Source organism: Tursiops truncatus, chromosome 17, assembly GCF_011762595.2.
Source record: "Tursiops truncatus isolate mTurTru1 chromosome 17, mTurTru1.mat.Y, whole genome shotgun sequence".
NCBI classification, from domain to species: Eukaryota; Metazoa; Chordata; class Mammalia; order Artiodactyla; family Delphinidae; genus Tursiops; species Tursiops truncatus.
The window spans coordinates 5,751,860-5,771,894 of NC_047050.1; the positions used below are offsets into that span (position 1 = coordinate 5,751,860).

Genomic DNA, 20,035 nt, shown 5'->3' on the forward strand with positions numbered 1-20,035 from the left:
CCTCTCCCGTTGCGGAGCACAGGCTCCGGACGCGCAGGCTCAGCGGCCATGGCTCACGGGCCCAGCCGCTCCGCGGCATGTGGGATCCTCCCGGACCGGGGCACGAACCCGCGTCCCCTGCATTGGCAGGCGGACTCTCAACCACTGCGCCACCAGGGAAGCCCGTGTCACCGTTTTAACACATATTTTTTTCAAAGTATTTACACACATATTCACACACATATTTAATACATACTTATTTCACTAGAAATTGAAAATATATTCACAAATAAAGGTTCTGTCTATATTGCCACCCTGCTACGGCTGCCGTAGAGTATGTACAAGTTTACACAGCCAAAGAAAAATGCAAATTGCAGGTGCCTACAACCCACGTCAGTGGGACAACCAGATGCCGGGTCCCCAGATCCACGCAGACACGCAGGTACTCACCCTCTTGCTGGTACAGGGGGATCAGACGCCTCGTGAGGGAGTAACTGTGAGGATGGATGAGGTGGGGCACGTGAGCCCTGCACGGTGTCTCCATGAGCTGCTACTAACGTTCACAGTCCTCGAGTTTGCTGAGATGTCACTGCTGCTGCCAGAAAGTGCGCTCCTGGTCAACCTAGCTGGGGAGCCAGCTGACTCTTAGCCTCACGTTAACTAGCAGTTCTCCCGAAGCCTGGGACCTGAAGGGGCTAGCCTGCGTGAAGGGCCGGGGCTCTCACTAGAGTTTGGCCGTGCCTTGCACGTTCTCACACGCCGAACACAGAGCCGAGTGAAGCCCCCTCCAGGAGGGGACAGAGAGGCCGTCATGGGATCACTTTATGTTTGTCTGGACAAGGCAAGCAGTCCTCTTGGAATTCTGTCATTAGGAATTCTAGTCACCCTGCTTTTAATTACTTGTCGTTATGTCCATCAAGCAAGCCTCGTATTTCCAAACGATTTTTGGTGCCAGCTTCTGAGATCTCGGGTGCAGGGCAGGGCTCCCCGACATTGACACAAGCTGTTGGACCTGTTATAGCAAAACTTTCTCTGCCTTTGGCCATGGAAGACTGTTGAACCAGAAATGTGATTTTTTTTTTTTTTCTGATTCTCGATTTCATTTTACCTGTAATTGTCTTAAATAAGAGTAGGGCATTTCAAAAGAAACCCATGACATTTCTTTTTAGAATGGACTTACTTACAAATGAAAGTGAAGCCGGTGAACGCGTTTTCTAAATGACCTTGGAGAATGACGTCCAAGTCAAGACTGCATCCCAGACTGAGATGTGACCGGCTGTTTTTCTCCTGTCGACCTTAGGTTTGATTTCATTTTTAATAATGGCTGTATTATTTTCTCTAGGCTGTTTCACTCGCACAGCTGTTTGCTTTGAAATTTGAAACCACATATTTTTGTTGTAGCTCAAATAAAAATGGGGTCACACGAGTGACCTTGTAGATAGAAACTGCGTGGTCGACCCACTTTGACAGAAATAGCTCACACGCTCTCACCTGAGACCAGCGGAATCATTTTAAGACAAAAGATCATTCAGTGACCGTAAAGCTGGAAACCTGATGAGGGGGGACGAAATGTAACAACAGCTCACGTCGCCTGAACAGACGCGAGGCTACACACTGGTCCTTCAACGCGCTCCCTCGCGGAATTCTCACGACAGCCCCAGCGCACGTAGGCGTCATTACGGTCAGCGTACGGTCAGGAGGAAAGTGAGGCACACCGACCTCGGGGAACGTGCCCAGGGTCGCAGAACTGTGAGTGGCCGGGCTCCGGAGTAAACGCAGTTGACCTTGAACCCTGGACCTGGCTCTGGACTGAGGGGCTCCGCGTCAGCAGGCGGACAGACAGAAACCCCAAAGGATGCCACCTGGACCAGTTCTACTGTCTGGCCTGGATTCATCAGGGGATGAACAGGAAGCCAGTGTCCTCTTTTCTCAGGCCCTAAGAATGCACCCTGAATTCTCCTCTCAACACGACCCGTAGCCTCTTCGGTTCGTCTTAAATAATTCAAAGTCCTCAGGTCAGTTTCAGGCATGAGCGACTGAAAACCTCCAGCCTCTCACCCTGTTTCAGCTGGGCCCCCACCCCCGTCCCAGCTCAGGCCTGTGTTGGTTTCGAAACCTCGGTGGAGGAGGGGGCTGAATAAACCTTGTGGGTTTCCCAGCTCCTTTCCGGCTCCGTATTAGGCATCACTTCTAACCTGGGGGCAGGTCCGTGGGGGTCTGTGGACGTGCGGGGGGACGATGACGGGTCCTCTTCTCGGCTCTGACACCCGTCATCCCCTGGGCGTGGGGGAGTCCAGAGCTCGTTCTCTGTGGGAGCTTTTGGGCTCCCTGGGGGCAGCCGCACATCTCCCACCGCTGGGGGTGCTCACGGCCTTCCCCTCAGTGCAGGGCTCTTGGCTTTCTCAGGGCGGGCGACTCTCTGGGCGCAGTTCCTTTTAAGATAACCCTAGACCACCTTTCCCCAAGTTCACGTGTGGCCTAGGAAACCCTTGTACTCGTGGAAACGCAGCTTCCTCTGGCCCGTGTCCTGGGTGGAGGGTCCAGCACAGACTCTTTCTTTAGACCTCTCAGACTCCAGCTACAGCCAGTCTCCGTCAGCTCCGGGAGACCTGGGTCGGGCTCTCTGGAGGTGGGCAGGGCTCCTGAAGCCAACCTCAGTCCGTCTGGGGTGAGGGTGGGCGCACGCCAAGGTCCAAACCACGGCTCTGAGCAGAGAGCTGAGTCAGCCCCGATACCGGCTCCTTGGGTGACATTGTCTCCCACTCCTCCTTTGCTCCCTGACATCACGGGGAAGCGCTGTGGGTAACAAGCTGTACCCCCTCCGTTCTTCCCTGCAGATTTGCTCAGTTCACAGTGCCACCTGGAGGCTGCTGCCGTAATACAGTACACGACTGTCAGTAATTTCCACACGTTTATCAAAACGCCTGTGCAAGTGTGTGCTGCTCACCTGTGTGTCCGGCACACCCTAGGAGAGCCCTGGGAGGGCATTGCTCCTTGGTCCATAGCCGTGAAGGCCTAGAAGGTAAAGCTGGCCTCTTGGCATCTCTTCGCTACTCCAACGTGCATTTCTCTCCTCCGGCTGCACAGAATGGATGTGTCAGAAGGAACGAGGCTTAAAGGACCTGCTGAAAAGTGGACAGATGGTTTACCCAACAGGTGGAAAATGAAAACAAAATCATGAAAACCCAGGGCAAAGATTTTTTTATTATGTAACATTTGACGACCTACTCTAGCCAACTGAAAAAGTAAGCTAAAAAATGACTAGGATACCAGAATCAAAAGTTTTTAAATGTTGTTAGGACAAGTCCATGGTTTCCAAGAATATACAGAGTGAGAGTGTTGTTGGCAAGAAGATTATTTCATTTACGGCTTGGAGCTGATCGCTGATGGCAACACTGAGGTCAGAAAAGAGAAGATCCAGCCATCAGGATTATAGATGTTGAGGGATTTCACCAGGCAATAAGCAAGGAGGCACGTCATTTAGTAAATGAAAAAAACAACAGGTCCTGAAGGGGCGGTGGTTTTGACTTAACGCTTCCAGATGTTTGGGCCTCTCATTTCTTAGTTTCCGTTCAATTTATCATGTGCAAATTTAGTCTTTTTTGGATACATGCTTTTGTTACTCCCGTTTACCTTCTCATTTTGTTCTCCTTTTGCACTCTTTACAAGTTATTTTCACAGCATAAAAGGAGTTAATAAAGTGAATGGTGTTAGGAAGGGAAGGAAAAGGGAAAATGGTGAAAAACATGGCATATTAATTAAAATGGATAAGTTAATGTCTTCCAAACGCAGTGCCATTACTTCCTTTAACCTACAGAACTAAGCATTTAATTTAGGAATACATCTTGCTTCTAAATATAATTTTCACGATGGCCACAACATTGTTAACTATTTGCGATGCGTATTAAGGAGATGACAAGTTTCCTCTGAAACCCTGCTGGTTACAATCGTCTCGGGCAGAGGGAGGACAGATGTGTGAACGTGCACAGCTGGTTCGGAGGGGCTGCCGTCATTCTGTTTGGCTCAGGCCTGGGGTGCAGAGGAGGAAGCTAGGGAAGATTAGACTAGAGTGTGTGCTTCTTGCCCACACACCACGTGTCAGCAGTCAAGCAGGAAGCCCGGAATCAACCTCAACGGCTCCCTCACCCTCCACAACCAGACCGACACCAAGTTCGGCCCAGTGCAGGTCTTAAGCATCTCTTGAAATTGTCCACACTTCTCTCCATCCCCGAAGACCCCCTCCTTATTAGGGCGACGTGAGTGAGAAGTGCCTCTGTGCCCTTATTTAACCTTCTCAAGTGCCCTGAATAGGTAGGTGGCATCATTATCCCCATTTTAGAGATGGGAAACCTGAGGCCCAGGATGGAGAAGTGACCTGCCCAGGGCTACTCAGCCCTTACGGGGCAGAGCCAGGATTCGGACCCACGGGCCGTGCCCAGGGGGCCTCCGCTCAGAGCCCACTGCCCCTCCCTCCCCTGGGCAGCTCTGCCCAGCCTCTCTGCAGCTGCTTCTGCTGCCGCTCTCGTCCTGGCCCCTCCCACAGCCAGGGGAGATCTTAGAACTCCAGACCTGGAGTTCATGCCACTGATGCATGATCACCCTCTAGGGCTCCCCCATTGCTCCGCATGAAATCCAAAGTCCACCTGCCCCATCGTCACCCCAGTAGGTCCGTCCCCGTCCCCCCGCCACCAGCACTTTGCACCGGCTGTTGGGTGTGTTTCAGGTTTCTTGAATGAACCACGAACTCAGTGGAGAGCTTCCCTGAGGATGGAAGCCCCGTGTCCGTGCCTTTGCTCCGGTTCTTGCCTCCCGCTCTGCCGTCTGACTCCCGAGAAGTGGTTGGTGGGGAAGTGCGCTGTGACAGTCCTACCACACTGATCAACATTATTTAATTAATATTCACTGTATGTATTTTGAATGTTTTTTTCTAAATTGCCATAACTTTCCTGTTTCTTTACATCTTACACGTAACTGCTCAGTCACTAGGTACTAATCGATTGATTCAACCCAGCCCACAACTCAGGAAGCTGAATTAGATTCCGCACTCTTCGATTTTGAGTGCTTTTCTCTTACATTTGTAAAGAATTCAAAAGTTAGCGGTGTCACCTGAGACTGCATTCTTACTTCAATTATAAGGAGGTTTCTCTGCTCTTAAATGGGATAAACCAAGAATACAGTTATGAAGGTGGACCCAGTCAAGTTGGAATCTTACAGCTAAAGTCAGTAAGCACAGATGCTGTTCCCCCCAAAATTAGAGAGCAACATGCGACAAGTTTGCCCAGATTGTACATGTTTTGTGATCTGAAACTAGAAGAATCGGTTCTTCTAGAGTTCTTATTAACCTCAAAGGTAAATTGCTTCTTTTGCTCTTTGTCTCCAAGAGTGTTTGAGTGGGGCTTCCCTGGTGGTGCAGTGGTTAAGAATCCACCTGCCAATGCAGGGGACACGGGTTCAAGCCCTGGTCTGGGAAGATCCCACATGCCGCGGAGCAACTAAGCCCGTGTGCCGCAACTACTGAGCCTGCGCTCTAGAGCCCGCAAGCCACAACTACTGAGCCTGCGAGCCACAACTACTGAAGCCCACGAGCCATAGCTACTGAAGCCCACGCACCTAGAGCCTGTGCTCCGCAATAAGAGAAGCCACCGCAATGAGAGCCGCAACGAAGAGTAGCCCCCACTCGCCACAACTAGAGAAAAGCCCATGAGCAGCAACGAAGACCCAACACAGCCAAAAAAAAAATGTTTGAGCAGAAAGCATTTTCAAGCTCGCCGAATTCAACACATTCATTTTCATAGATGAGATCCAGACACCGAGATTTTAGGTGACTCAGAGTGGAATTAGTCAGACTCCCTCTTTAAAGCAGTATTTTCACCTTTTTTCTGCCATAACACATGAGAAATGACCAGTTTTCACATATTTGAGAAACTTCTACGGGTGAATCTGGGATTATGTTCATCCCCAGGGTGCTTTGCTGTAACTGCAGGACTCTCGTCCTGCCTGGAATGTAAAGATCAATTAGGCGTTAATTGTCTGTTTCTCTTTACCAGAAGCACATGGCCCACGGTGTTTTCTATGATTAAATCTTAAAATCAAGAGACACCACACAGAAATCTGGGTTTGCTGTGTCAACTGTGAAAGCCATTCCCCGCGGCAGCCCCGTAGCTGGAGGCCCCTTCACACAGGCCACAGTCACCGTGATCCGACTGACCTCAGAGGCACCGAGGCTCACGTTGCCTGGGTTACAGGAAATTGGCTTTAAGCCTTTTTCACATAAACTGTGTGTACGGCGGCTCACTTTCTATCCCTCACTGCCCCCAGGGTTGTAAATGCCCTGAGACCAGCGTGCTGGGTCTCCCCAGTGCCGCCCGTCAGCCCAGGTCCTGGTCTCTACCTAACTGCCCCCATGAGCAGCTGGCAGATTTGAAGTTAGACGGATCCAGGCCACTTTGGTTTGGGAAGTTTCAGTTCTCTGGGATTGCTGTTTCCATGTCCCCAAAGCCCCAGACTTTTACTCATGTAAGAGACAAGAAAGCCTGGCTCACGTTCTCCATGCCAGCATCTAGCAGCGACTCTGATGCTCGCTGGTACAGGGGTGAGATTCTTTCCATTTCCTCTTGCCACTCAAAGGCTGGACCAGCCTCCCGGGCGCCACCTGGGGTCTGGTGAGAAATGCAGAGTCTGGGGTGTCCAGAGATCCCCGGATGCACAGGCACATTCAAGCTTGAAAGGCATCCCTAGAGCCAGCAGGAGTCACCGTGTCTTTGCCCCTGTGTCCTCTGCCCCTGGCTGGCTCTGTGCCCCATCAGCCCTCCCCATGCAGATAACATGACCCCTCTGGCCCTGGTCCTCCATCGGGAAGGAGCTGCTGGGGGAGCTCTGCCCACGATGACCCCCCGGGCTGCTGTTGAGTGCATGTTGCCCTGACTCAGAGGGCTGCTCTGTCCATCTTGCCACATTTCTTTCTCCAATCCATTTTATGCTTTCATGAAATTTTTAAATGGATATTCAGTGTGTAGGCATTCAGAATGTAGGATATTCAGAATGTAGGCAAAATGGTCTGTGAATGGAAGCTTCCCTCAGGCTTGTGTTCTCTCTCCTTAGTCCTCCATCAGGGATGAAGCAGGGCCGGATAACTACTTCTGTTGATGAAACCTCACGTGGCTGAGGTCGAAGTTTTCTGAAACAAGATGAAGAGGCATAGAGGCCCCTTCAGGCCTGCTCCCACCGATGCCCGGGCCTGTCCTGATGTCAGGGGCCTGGGCAAGGCTGCCATCAGCAGAGGACCGTGTGCCGGGTGCTCCCTGAACACAGGCCATGGTTATCACATGTGTGACGTCACGACGTAGCTCCAGGCTTCCAGGTGTCTTGAATGTACCTGGTCTGCATCGCACCGAAGTCCACACTCCAAAACCCTGGGTGGGTCTGTACAGCTCCACCCCAGCCAGCACTGTTTGAACATCAAAAAGCCAAAGAGCAGGGCTTCCCTGGTGGCGCAGTGGTTGAGAGTCCGCCTGCCGATGCAGGGGACAGGGGTTCGTGCCCCGGTCCGGGAAGATCCCACATGTCGCGGAGCGGCTGGGCCCGTGAGCCATGGCCGCTGAGCCTGCGTGTCCGGAGCCTGTGCTCCGCAACGGGAGAGGCCACAGCAGTGAGAGGCCCGCGTACCGCAAAAAAAAAAAAATAGAGCAGAAGCTAAGGATTATGTCACAATTAAGAGAAGGAGCATCCTTTGCCACCTTCATTATTTTTGAAGTAGTGCGTTGGCTAAAACAGGTAGAAAACATCAACTGTACCGTATTATTATCCTGTAGCACCCAACCAGTTCCTACAGCTTTTTCCGTGGCTTTCAAGCCTTCTAATAAGACGCTTTCCTCCTCACCTCCGGGAGTTTAAATTAGAACGTTTCAGCTGTGACCACGGTCATTTCTAAACATCATCAGTGTGTTGACAGTTATTAGGGAAATTGGGAATAACAAAGGAAGGACAGACGGAAGACGGGTAGAATCAGAAAGGAAATGGAGTGTAAATTAGTTACAAATGATTACTGTTTTTCTGGGCTTCCCTGGTGGCGCAGTGGTTGAGAGTCTGCCTGCCGATGCAGGGACGTGGGTTCGTGCCCTGGTCGGGGAGGATCCCACATGCCGCGGAGCAGCTGGGCCCGTGAGCCATGGCCACTGAGCCTGCGCGTCCGGAGCCTGTGCTCCGCAACGGGAGAGGCCACAGCAGTGAGAGGCCCGCGTACCGCAAAAAAAAAAAAAAAGTTACAAATGATTACTGTTTTTCTAACATAAACTCTCACGCTGGTTCTGTGTCTAGTAACTGCTTCCTCAGGTGTATGGCGTGCACAGTGGGGGTGCTTGGAGGGGCCGTCCTCTGGCTCTGGCCTCTGTTCACCCATTCTTAGGCCTTCTTTTCCGTGAAGACAGAAAGCAGGGCGGAAGGAAGACGAGCTTCCCGGGAAATGCTTCCTAGAAAGTAGCCTGGGAGTCCTCGTTCCTGAGCGTGCAGAGAGATGACTTTCATTTCGTTCTGAGCGGCACCAAAGTCCCCCTGGACAGACAGCTCGGCACACTGGAAAGTCGGTCAGTAGCGGTGGCCGTTTGGGGCTTCCGGTCCGAATATGATGGAATTCGAAAAGAACAGGGTCGCGCGGGCCAGCGTGAGCTTTACCGCCAGTGACCGTCACGTGATAACTACACCTCATCATGTGAAGAGCCTTCTCCTAAGAACAGTGAATGCCGGGAGCATCGAAGAGTTCACAGGCCAGTATTCCCATGGGCCTTTTGTGAAACTGGAAATAACTCACTGGTCCTTAGCCCCTCAGGGCCACGTGCTTTTAGAGGGAGAAGGACTAGTGGGAATCTCGTCCAAGCACTCCTGTCACAGATGAGGACCGAAGGGCCCAGGGGAAAGGGCAGAGGCTCTACCTCCTGCCACCCGCTGGGCGATCTTCCCACTTGCTGGAGGTTTGCCCTGGTCCTTAGGCGCAACGGTCACAGGCACAGATTTCCGTGGTGTCCTTCACTCTGCCCCTGAACCTTCTGGCACTGTCCCCTCCGTGGACACATTTTGGAAGCTGCAGAGGTAACCAGTGAAGATGTTATATGCGCTCGGGAGAAACAAGGCCTATCCAGGGGGCTCTCAGGTGCCCTGGGGGTGATCCAGCCCCCTCCTGGAGGACCAGCCTCGTCCTCCGGGTGAGATGTACCCAGGATAGTGGATGAGCAGACCCGAGGATCTGCAGAGGAATCCTCACTCCTCCTCTGGTATTTCATTCAGAATATGTTCAAAGAAACAATCTTACTTCATCTTCATGAGAGGAGGTGATTTTTTTCAACTAAATGGAAGTATCATTAATAGAACCGCACAATTAAAAGAAATCATTACGGAGGAATTACCTTGGGGCTTCTTACATCTTGCATAGGAAAATATTTTTATTAGAACGAATCCTTTTGCAGATTACCAAAATGGTCTCTAACAAAACATGACGATGGGTGTAGTTAGAGATTAAGAGTTTTAAAAGATGTGAAGGAAAAATATGAGCCCCCCCCACCCCCGCCCCAAGCTTATTTTAAGACACTTCATTTTCTTCCCCTGAGAGCAGATCATTTCATAGTGATACCGCTTTATTTTGTAAATTAGTTATTTGACGAGTTAGTTGACTACATTATTCTCTTAACACTCCTAGTTACAACCAGAGATGCTGAAAAGTGCTTTGGAAGGCTGATGCGTGCATCTGTGCTCTCTGCCAGCAGTGATGGGCAGAGAGGTGGTTGGACTTCAGAGGGCTGCAGAGATAAATGTTTCACTGTGTTATGCTCTAAGTAGAAAGTGTCCCTCAAGATTTATATTGGGAGTATTGATGAATGTTTCCTCATAGTGGGCTTGGGTGGGGGGTGAGGGAGTCAAGTTGTTCAGAAAGCCATAAAATAAGCCCCATGAATGCTTCCCTATTATACAAGTTTTCCATAAAGTAACATATTTAGGTGTGATTGACACCTTACGATTGTGTTCTTAGTTCTTTAGGGGATCTGGGAAAATACATACCACAAAGGAACTTGATTCTGCTCATTGTGTGAAAAATTTGTGGAGCATTTATAATCAGTATCTATTTATATGGTTGATCTAGAAGTATTTCTAGGCTTTTTGTTTGTTTTAGTTAAAAAATAAGCCTGTGTTTAATGGGTTGAACTTCATACACATTCCATGCGCAGGAGAATGGGTTTTCAAATATATTGGTTGGCAAAAATAAGATAAACATGTTGACTTTTAAAAAAATATTTTCGTGTCTACTGCCGTTTCTTGCCCATCTTTTCAGTTTTTGAAGAGTTGGGTGCTTGTTGAAGTGTTAGGAGAGATTGATAGAAGTCTGAAGGTTTGCTTCATTGCAAAAGAGGCATATTAGACGTCACCGATGCCGTAGCCTAAAGCAGGAAAGGGATTCTCAGGAACCCACTGGCATTTCATGAACTGGGAACGACCCGCATTTCTGCACTCGTCTAGTGTTTCCGGGGTTTGGGTATAAGTGATGCCAGCCGGGCGTGATCGGGAGGCGGGTCTCCCCGCTGGGAAGGCGGCGGGAGGAGGTGGCGCGTGGGAACCCTCTGTCGCTCTTTCTCCGAGCGCGGGGCGCGGGCCTCGTGCGGCCGCCGGGATCGCCTCCCTCCCGGGCGGGCGGCGGGGTGCCCTGGGGCGGGGGCGCGCGGCTCCGCCGTTGCTGCAGCCGTGATGTCACTCGCCCATCCTAACCCGCGGTTGGTTGTTGTGTGTTTCAGCTCTGCCTGCAGTCGAACACAAAGACCTGGAGGAGACTCCCACATCCTTCGGGGAGGAGAAAGGAGGCGGCGAAGCAGCTGAAAGGAACTTGGGGCTTGGGGCCTTTCCGCACCGGGCGGCCGGCGAGGCGGCGAGGAAACTAAAGCCACGGGGCGGTGAACGAGCCGGGAGATGAGGCGCTGCCGCCGCTGCTGCTGCTGCTGCTGCCGCCGCCGCCGCTGACACTCGGTTCCGGACCGTCCGCTGCCCTTTGTGCCGCCCGCACATGTGTCTGCCCGGCGCATCCGGAGGCGCGCAGACGAGCATCCACCACGGCCGCCGGGGAGAGAGCGCCCGCCATGCCCACGGAGAGCCTACAGACAGGTAGCATGGTGAAGCCGGTCAGCCCCGCCGGCACCTTCACGTCGGCCGTGCCCCTGCGCATCCTCAACAAGGGGCCCGACTACTTTCGCCGGCAGGCGGAGCCCAACCCCAAGCGACTCAGCGCCGTGGAGCGGCTGGAGGCCGACAAGGCCAAGTACGTCAAGAGCCAGGAGGTCATCAACGCCAAGCAGGAGCCCGTGAAGCCGGCCGTGCTGGCCAAGCCCCCCGTGTGCCCGGGCGCCAAGCGCGCGCTCGGCAGCCCCACGCTCAAGGGCTTCGGCGGCGGCGCCAAGAGCGAGGGCGGCGCGCCGCGCGAGACCCTGAAGCTCGAGATCCTCAAGAACATCCTCAACAGCTCGGAGGGCTCGAGCGCGGGCTCGGGCCACAAGCACGGCGCGCGGAACTGGCCGGCGCCGCGCGCCGACGCGGCCGAGCTGCACCGGCACTCGTTCGCCGAGTCGCTGCGCGTGCGCCCCACGCCCGGCCGCGGCAGCCCGCAGGAGGGCGGCTCGCACGTGGGCCGGCGGCCGCTCGAGCCCGCCCCCGACTCCTTCCTGCACGTGTCGCACAGCTCCTCGGACATCCGCAAGGTGACGGGCGCAAAGCCCCTGAAGGCCATCCCCTGCAGCAGCTCCGCCCCGCCGCTGCCCCCCAAGCCCAAGGTCGCCGCCCCGGCCGCGGTCAGGTCCCCCGAGGCCGAGGCGGCCGAGCCGGCCTGCGGGGTGGGCCGGAGACCCTCGCTCCAGCGGTCCAAGTCGGACCTGAGCGACAGGTACTTCCGGGTGGACGCCGACGTGGAGCGCTTCTTCAACTACTGCGGACTGGACCCCGAGGAGCTGGAAACCCTGGGCATGGAGAACTTCGCCCGCGCCAACTCCGACATCATCTCCCTCAACTTCCGCAGCGCCAGCATGATCAGCTCGGACTGTGAACAGTCTCAGGACAGTAACAGTGACCTTAGAAACGATGACAGTGCCAATGACCGGGTGCCCTATGGCATCTCCGCGATCGAGAGAAACGCTCGCATCATCAAGTGGTTGTATAGCATCAAACAAGCCAGAGAGTCGCAGAAGGTGTCCCACGTGTAAGAGGAAGAGCGCGCAGCGGAGGGAGGGGGGGGTCTCTGTCCGTGCCTCGGCAGTTATGGAGGTTGTGAGGTCTCCTTGCAGTGTTGTGAGCTTCTCCACTCTCTTTGTGTTGCTTGTTGTGCAATGTCTTTCAAGTTGCATGCCCGCCAACGTGGGGACTGACCTGGCGTCCTCGGCCACCATCGCTGCAGAACCTGGCCGATCGCTCGCCATCCGCCAAAAGTCCCAGGCCAGATTCACACTAGGGCTTCGATCTTCAGCAAAACTGTTTACAAGGAAAACGGTGTACAACTTCTTCAATATTTATGTGGTTCCTGTGTTTTTATATCCCGCGCTATGGTGTCTTAATTAAAAGTTTTATCCACTGGCTTTTAAGTTGGGAGTAGCATCTTTTTGAAATAAAAAAAAAAAAGCCAATCTGCCTACACTGGAGACCGAAACAGTGGGGAAATAAATGGGGTCTGCTTACCAAACAGATAGTGACTGACCCGAGAGAGAACCGGGCTGGGCTTTCTGAGGAAGAAAGTGGGGATCCTGGTGTTAATCATGTAGGTATTGACATCCGCTCGTCACGTACTCAAGTAAGGGTTGGGGCGGCGGTGCTATGTACGTTTTGTGTCCGATTCGGTGTGTAAATGTTGGTGGTTCTGTGTAATGCTGACCCCAAGGAAAGACAATCAATGAAGGTGATTAAATCCGGAGGTTGGGTGTTGGCAGGGTTTATTGATATTGTTCTGATTTAGGTTGATTCAGAAATTTCTACTGTTAATCTTTTGACAGAATGGCCACCCTAGAGCTGATACTGAATGTCTTTTTTTTTTTTTTTTAAGTTTGTTTTTTGGTCAAGAACTAATCCCATGCGGATTCTCTTCCCTCCCTTTGTTGTTGTTGTTGATAAAGGGAGAGGGGAGTGGGGCTTGGGCAGGTGGGAGCTATCTGAAGACATGAACACAAATGGAAATACCAGCCATATCGGTATAGACCCTCCCATTCACAAGTCAATACCTTTGGTAGCTGAACCAGATCTGAGCAGCATGACCGTGCCCTCGCGCGTATGTTAATCCGTCAGGTTGTGGACCTTTGTTACGCTCTAGGTAACCAGAAACACAACTCTAGGTAGCTTTAAGAGCCTGTGGTCCCTAGAGCTGCATATCAGCTTGTTCCTTTTCTCCCATAACCTGTCCTCCAGGTGGTCTAGTTAGGAGTCCATCAGCTGCTGTAGCAGAGAGGTCCACCTACAGTGCCCAGCTTCCTTGCTCTTGTAGACACGCTCTGGAGCTCCCAGCAGCACCGCCTTAGGCTTCATCAGCTAATAGGACACTTTCTACGGTGTAAATGCTGTAAGACTTTGTACATACTTCAATTGTTATGAAATCTTTAAGAAGAAAAAAAGGAAAAGTTACTCTAATAAATAGCTCTGGTGCAGGCACTCATGGTGGTGGTTTCTTTGTCCCTTCCTTTGCTCCCTCCATGGAATTTTCACCTTGGACCGTGAGCCAGAAGCAGATTTTTGATGGTCTTGAAGGAGCAGCATTTCATTAAGTTATTTTCGCCATGACACAGTTATTCTGAACAGCCGTGTTCTGCATTGTGTGCGTTTTGCTAAAATAGTTGCATCGAGGTTCCTAAGATACGCTGCTGCCGCTTTACTTAGTTCACACTTTCAGCATTTTCATCTTTTCTTAAACATCAGAATTTTTCACATCTTCCACCAAACTCTTCAGTTGTAAATATTTGTGAGTTCTGACGGTAGAGACATACTTTTGAAATTTATAGCCTTGTTCTTATTTGTACAAGTCCAAGTCATTAACATTACATGTGTTCAGACACTGGTCCACTCATTCATTCATTCATCCATTCCTCTTTCAAAGGGGTGTTCGTTGAGTGATTCCCTTTTCAGGCCTCACCGTTGACCCGGGACTGCTGTGGTCAACAGCACAGTGTTTGCCTCAAGGAATTTAGATTTTCACTTTTACTTTAAGAGAAGAATCATTCCTCTCAATGGACATGTCTTACCTCCTGTTATTAGGACATTGAGTATTCAACACAGGTATTTAATGAATCAAGTTATCTGAAGATTAACATTTCCTTTAAAGTTCCATATAACATGTAAAAGAAAGGATTATTTTTAAAGTTTCAGAAACAAACGATATGATTCCCAACTCTTACTGTTCACAAACGTTTTCCTTTTGAAAATCAAATTTGGTTCCTTGACTCTCCACTGATTTTGAATTTTTCTGGTTCTCTGCTTAACTTCTAGTTCAACTAGAGCTCTACTTTCCGTAAGAAAGACTTTGAAATACTGCTATGAGTGGTGATACTACAATGCATTCAAGATAATAGGATGAAAGTTTTATATTTTTATATACACACACGTTTTCTTCCCTCACCATTTGGATAGAAATGTGGCCATTTAAAATATTCATGGCTTAGCATTTATATATCCATCTCTTTCTGGGGCTATTGAAATACTAAAGATAGATGTTATTTTCCTAAGGTAACTGGTTTTGGGGGGAGATGAGTACTTGACGAATTTAATATCCCTGCCTATGCTGATTTTGTTTGAATCTCCCAACACTTCAAAACCACCTTTAATCTGTGTTCCGACAGAGCTATAAATCACCCCACTATAGTTCAGTCTAATCTTCTGGGGCCTCTTTATACCACGGACAAATGTGAGGCTTTGGGTTCATATGGAAGATGGGAGTTCATTATTTTTTTTTTGTTCTTGAAATTAGAGTTTCTATAGAGGACAATTTCAAATGCTTAATATTAAATCCTGAGAGTAAGACATTTCCTAATTGTGAAGTCCTCTTTGCAAAATGCTCACTTTTGTAGCTCATGGGATTAAGTATCTTGAGTGTGTGTGTGTGTGTGATGATGATACTGTTGGTGTGACTATACGGCTGTAATATAGTTCAGCCCACTTTTATTACCCCACACGATGCAGAGTGACACAGGATTGCACTAGATGGCTCTGGAGACTGGTCGTTTCTTTTTTTCAAACCACCATGTCTTAAGACAGTCCTCCCATATCCACTGCCTCTGCCATTGCCGTAGTTCAGGCTCTCATCTTCCCTTAACTGGACTGTCGTTCCTAGAACTCTCTAACTGGAATTCCCCCTCCCCACAACCAGCCTCTTCCCATCCCATTTCATGCCAGGGATATCATAATCAACTCTGATGATGTCAATCCTCTATGCAAAAACATCCTCCAGCTTGAATAAGTTGCTGATAGGATAAATCCTAACTTTTTGACAGAGAAAGTCGGGCATTTCCCTCTCAGACCTCATCTTCTGTGTCCCCTTCAGCCACCCAGCCTAGGCCTCCAGGCTCCAACCAAAGAGAAGTTTCCACTGGGGACTTTTTACCACTGCATCAGTGACCCATGGCTGCATAACAAATTTCCCCAGTACTCGGCAACTTAAGGCAATAAATATTTATTACCTTGGTTTCTGTGGGTCAGGAATCCTGGAGTGGCTTAGCCAGTTGGTTCTGGCTCAGGGTGTCTGGTTAGACTACAGACAAGATGTCAGCCAGGGCTGCATCATTTGAAGGCTTGACCAAGGCTAGAAGATCTGCTTCCAAGACGGCTCACATGGTGTTGGCAAGAGCCCTTGCAACACGGCATCTGGCTTCCCCCAGAGGGAGTGACCTGAGAAAGCAGGGGGGAAGCCACAGTGCCTTCAGTGATCTGGCATCCTAAGTCACACACCTGCACTGTGCTCAGCTCATCAGGAGGGTGTAAATGCAGCCACACTCATGGACAGGAGAACGAGGCGCCACCTTTTAAAGGAAGAAAGATCAAAGAATTTGTGGACTTGTTCTAATATCACCATTACTGCTGAGTTGCCGTAGCTTTTCATTCTGTGAGGAATGCTTTCTTCTCCCTCCGTGGCCTCACAGACTCGACTGTCAACCACTGCGATATTTTTGAGTTTCAACATTGCCTTTTCAAGTTAGATGATCATTTCTGTCATGATCACCATGGACCCAGACTTTGCTAGACTGCATGGGTGCCTTTGTGTGAATTTTGAGACAGTATACTTTCCTCAAAACATTTTATCGTCTGCCCCAGGGAGGAAGGGGGGAAACTGTCCTAATAAATGCACAAATCTCTGATGGTTACAATGTGAACTATGGCCCGAAGGTCGGGCACAGAAGCCCAAGGTGTATAGTAGATGCTTAATAAGTGTTGATATTTTTAAGCTATCATATTTAAGTCCTATACTAGTTACACTATAAATGTTATCACACTGAACCCAAGGTGATAATTACCAACCCATTTTAGAGATGAAGAACCTCAGTTCCATAGAGATTAAGCCCCTTAACTAAGATCCCAGGGGAAGTAAGTGGCAGAAGGGAACCTGAACTCAATTCTGTGGTTGCTGCTCTGCACTCCCTACAGCCCAACTCAAGACAAGCACAGGCAGACTGAGTGTGTTGTACTAAAAACCAAAGCGCCCTTAAATTCATCTGGATAATTTTATCTGCCGCCTGTGTATACAAGCATATCTCAAACAGTCAGTTTCCAGCAATTTCACTCTTACCCAAATGGTAACCAATAAAATTTTAACAAAGACTTCAGCCCACTGAGTTCAAAGAGACAAGGCTATAGAATCGCATTCTTTCATTCTTGAACGAGCCATTTTGAAGCCCGGTCCTTTCTTTTTTGATCAAGGACTTTGAGAAGGGCAAACCGTGGAGGGAAAGGTCTGGCCACGACTCAGCAATCAGGAAACACGTGTTGACGATTCGGTGAATCAGCGTCGCTCTCCTGTCCCAGCCTTGGGGATGTACACAGTGTGTACTGACCAGAAGATGCACTGGGGCAGGAATATATAGGTGAAGGGTGCTCCGGAGGAATGGAAGAGATTCTTCACTGAGAAAAGATGACTCACCTCACCACGATTTTTTTAATATAAATTTATTTATTTATTTATTTATGGCTGCGTTGGGTCTTCGTTGCTGCGCACGGGCTTTCTCTAGTTGTGGCAAATGGGGGCTACTCTTTGTTGCGGTTCACTGGCTTCTCACTGTGGTGGCTTCTCTTGTTGTGGAGCACGGGCTCTAGGCGCGCGGGCTTCAGTAGTTGTAGCTCGCAGGCTCAGTAGTTTTGGTGCACGGGCTTAGTTGCTCCACCCCATGTGGGATCTTCCCGGACCAGGGCTCGAACCTGTGTCCCTTGCATTGGCAAGCGGGTTCTTAACCACTGTGCTACCAGGGAAGCCCTCACCGTGATTTGTGAAAAGTCCACCCTCCTTGTCCACTTAGCCCTAGAAGATGACAGAGAGTTCTGCCGGCTTCCACTCTGCTGTCCATGAGCTGCCACGCCAGGGGCCAGAGGCTCGGCGGCTACGCATCTGGCTCTGGACAAGTCGGGTGCACAGAGGGTTTCTCGGGTGTTCATCTCACGCCCTTGCTTTGGCAGAAACCCAGCAGAAGGAAAGTCCAGAGGGAGAGGGACCTCCACAGCCCTTTGGAACCCCCTTCCTTCAATAACTGAGACCCATCCGCCTAAAAGTTTGCCTCCACTCCCTCATCTGTGAAATTCGAGGGAACCAGCTGATGTGTGTGTTCTCTTCGGGGCTTTGTGACGGCACCGAGGGCTGTTTGGGGAGCATCAGGATGAGGTGTGAGGAATGAAAATTCAGAGAAGACTAGGCTGCTCTTGTCCTGGCAAGCAGGACAGCAGGCAAGGCCTGATGGGGGCCAAACACGTCACTGACGGGCATTTCATGCACCAGCTGCCCGAGCAAGTTTTAGTTGGGGAAAGAAACAAAGTCTATAAAAGGATGCTTCTCTGAATGGAAGGAGTCTCCTGAAAACTTTCAGGTTGGCAGAAGCTGGCAGAACTCAACGTGGCCAGGTACACACCCTATACAAAGCTCCAAGGGTGATAATAATAATGAAACAGTCTTTCACTAGCGGGGCATTTCATTCATTTCACAGTCATGAAACAGCTAGCAGGATGTCTTCGACGCATTACTAAGCCCGTTGTCACATCATCTTATGTTACTCTCACAAGAACTTTGGAAATAAATTAGAATCCATTTTGCTGATGAGAGATCAGAGGATTAACCAACTTTCGAAGGCACACATCCAGTAAGTGGAAAAAGTGAAATGAAAACCCAGGTTAATAAAGCACGTCCTAAGACTCATTCCACAATGAATTTTTAGCATCTAGGGTGGCAAGAGCCATTTTGCAGTAAGTCACCTTGTAGAATATTTCTCAGAAGCATAAAATACCATTGCATATCCTGGTTTGTGATTTTCCATACAGGGAGTGACTCAAAACTCTTCATCCTATTTGATCACATCAGGACTGAAGCTTCTGGGTTCTTCTGAGAGCCGTTAGCGATCCACTGTCTCTCTCCAACTCAGTTCGCAGAGGAAGAAACAGATGCAGAGAAATAAGGCGGTGGGTCTCAGCCAGGGCTGAAGAGCAGTTAGGTGGCAGACGGGGGTAGAGCAGAGGAACCTGGTGCCCTGGCACCCCCACTGAGTACCAGGCTCAAGGAGCAGCGGACTGGGTACCACTAACAATTCCATCATGTGACGTGATTACCACAAACTCTGTTGTTCCTACGCTGTGTTCCTCGTCTCAAAAACTATCAGATATTTAAAGAATTTCAATTAGGAGGCTTTCTGTTACCATACATTAACTATTAATTAATCCTAGCAGATATAAAATTCTATTAAAAGATTAAGAAATTTCTCTAGGGACGTTATGGACAATTTTGGAAATAATTACCACTATTTTAATTTTATTTATTTATTTATTTTTTTGCGGTACGCAGGCCTCTCACTGTTGTGGCCGCTCCCATTGCGGAGCACAGGCTCCAGACGCACAGGCTCAGCGGCCATGGCTCACGGGCCCAGCCGCTCCGTGGCACGTGGGATCCTCCCAGACCGGGGCTCGAACCCGCGTCCCCTGCATCGGCAGGCGGACTCTCAACCACTGCGCCACCAGGGAAGCCCTGAGGATTTTTTTTGTTTTTCTTTTGTTTTTTTTGTTTTTTGTTTTCTGCAGCACAACCTCGCCCATCCTGACTGTTGCCTCAGGGGGAAACCAATACAGACATGGCAGCAAATACATAAAACACCACCATGGTATTCCAGCAGGGGGCAGAATCAAATGGCCAGGCTTAACACATTATTTCTCAAAGTGTGCCCCCAAAACACATTTGAATTCCTTGAGGTTCTCAGTAAAAAGTAAATTCCTGAACTCCACACCAGGTCTAGGAATCTGCTTTTTTTTTTTTTTACAGGTACCCTCCGAAAGATTCTTAGGCGTTAAAATTCCAGAGTCTCTACTTTCACAAATAATCAACTTTCAGTGTTACTAACTAGAAAACTGGTGAAAATGTTACAGTGGCCAGATATTTGAAAATACCTTTGTTACATTTTAGAATCATAGTTACATAGACTCCTTTTGGAGTCTAATTTTCAGAAGTGAAAAATACATTCAAGACTGCCTGCCGTAAACAGGACTAATTACTACAGTTCAACTCTACTGATTGGGATGGGCAGGGGAAGGGGGACAAAACTCTAAGTCTGCAGACATGATTTTCAACTTGACTCCCTCATTTGTCCCAAAGGTCAAGGAGTCGCATGCATACCTTTTCTTTGCCAAAATACAAAAGCTTACCCCTTGCATGAAAATACGTAGTCAACATGGCGCTGCTGGGTAGCGACCATTGAAGGCCTCCTAGCCGACTGTGTCCAAGGCATAGAAACACCTCCCACTTTTCAATGTGTGCGTGCTGACGTCTCAGCCATGGGTCCACCATCCTGTTCTCTGACAGTTCTGCTTACTGGGGTAGAGA

General features: G+C 49.8%; 1 protein-coding gene across 10 annotated transcripts in view; it reads left to right on the forward strand.

Annotated features, from left to right (window-relative positions):
• FAM110B (family with sequence similarity 110 member B) overlaps window positions 1–12,575 on the forward strand; it is a 129,907-nt gene extending 117,332 nt beyond the window's left edge. For 9 of the 10 annotated variants that reach the window (XM_033842848.2, XM_019925302.3, XM_073794410.1 and 6 more), the window contains one exon: window positions 10,755–12,575. In XM_033842848.2, coding sequence (XP_033698739.1) covers window positions 11,094–12,206 — 1,113 coding nt within the window. In that variant the 5' untranslated portion in view covers window positions 10,755–11,093 and the 3' untranslated portion in view covers window positions 12,207–12,575. Of the gene's footprint in view, window positions 1–4,858; window positions 4,884–10,754 lie in introns of those variants that run through there. The other variant, XM_073794411.1, reaches the window with a different exon arrangement.
• The last annotated feature ends 7,460 nt before the right edge of the window (window positions 12,576–20,035 follow it).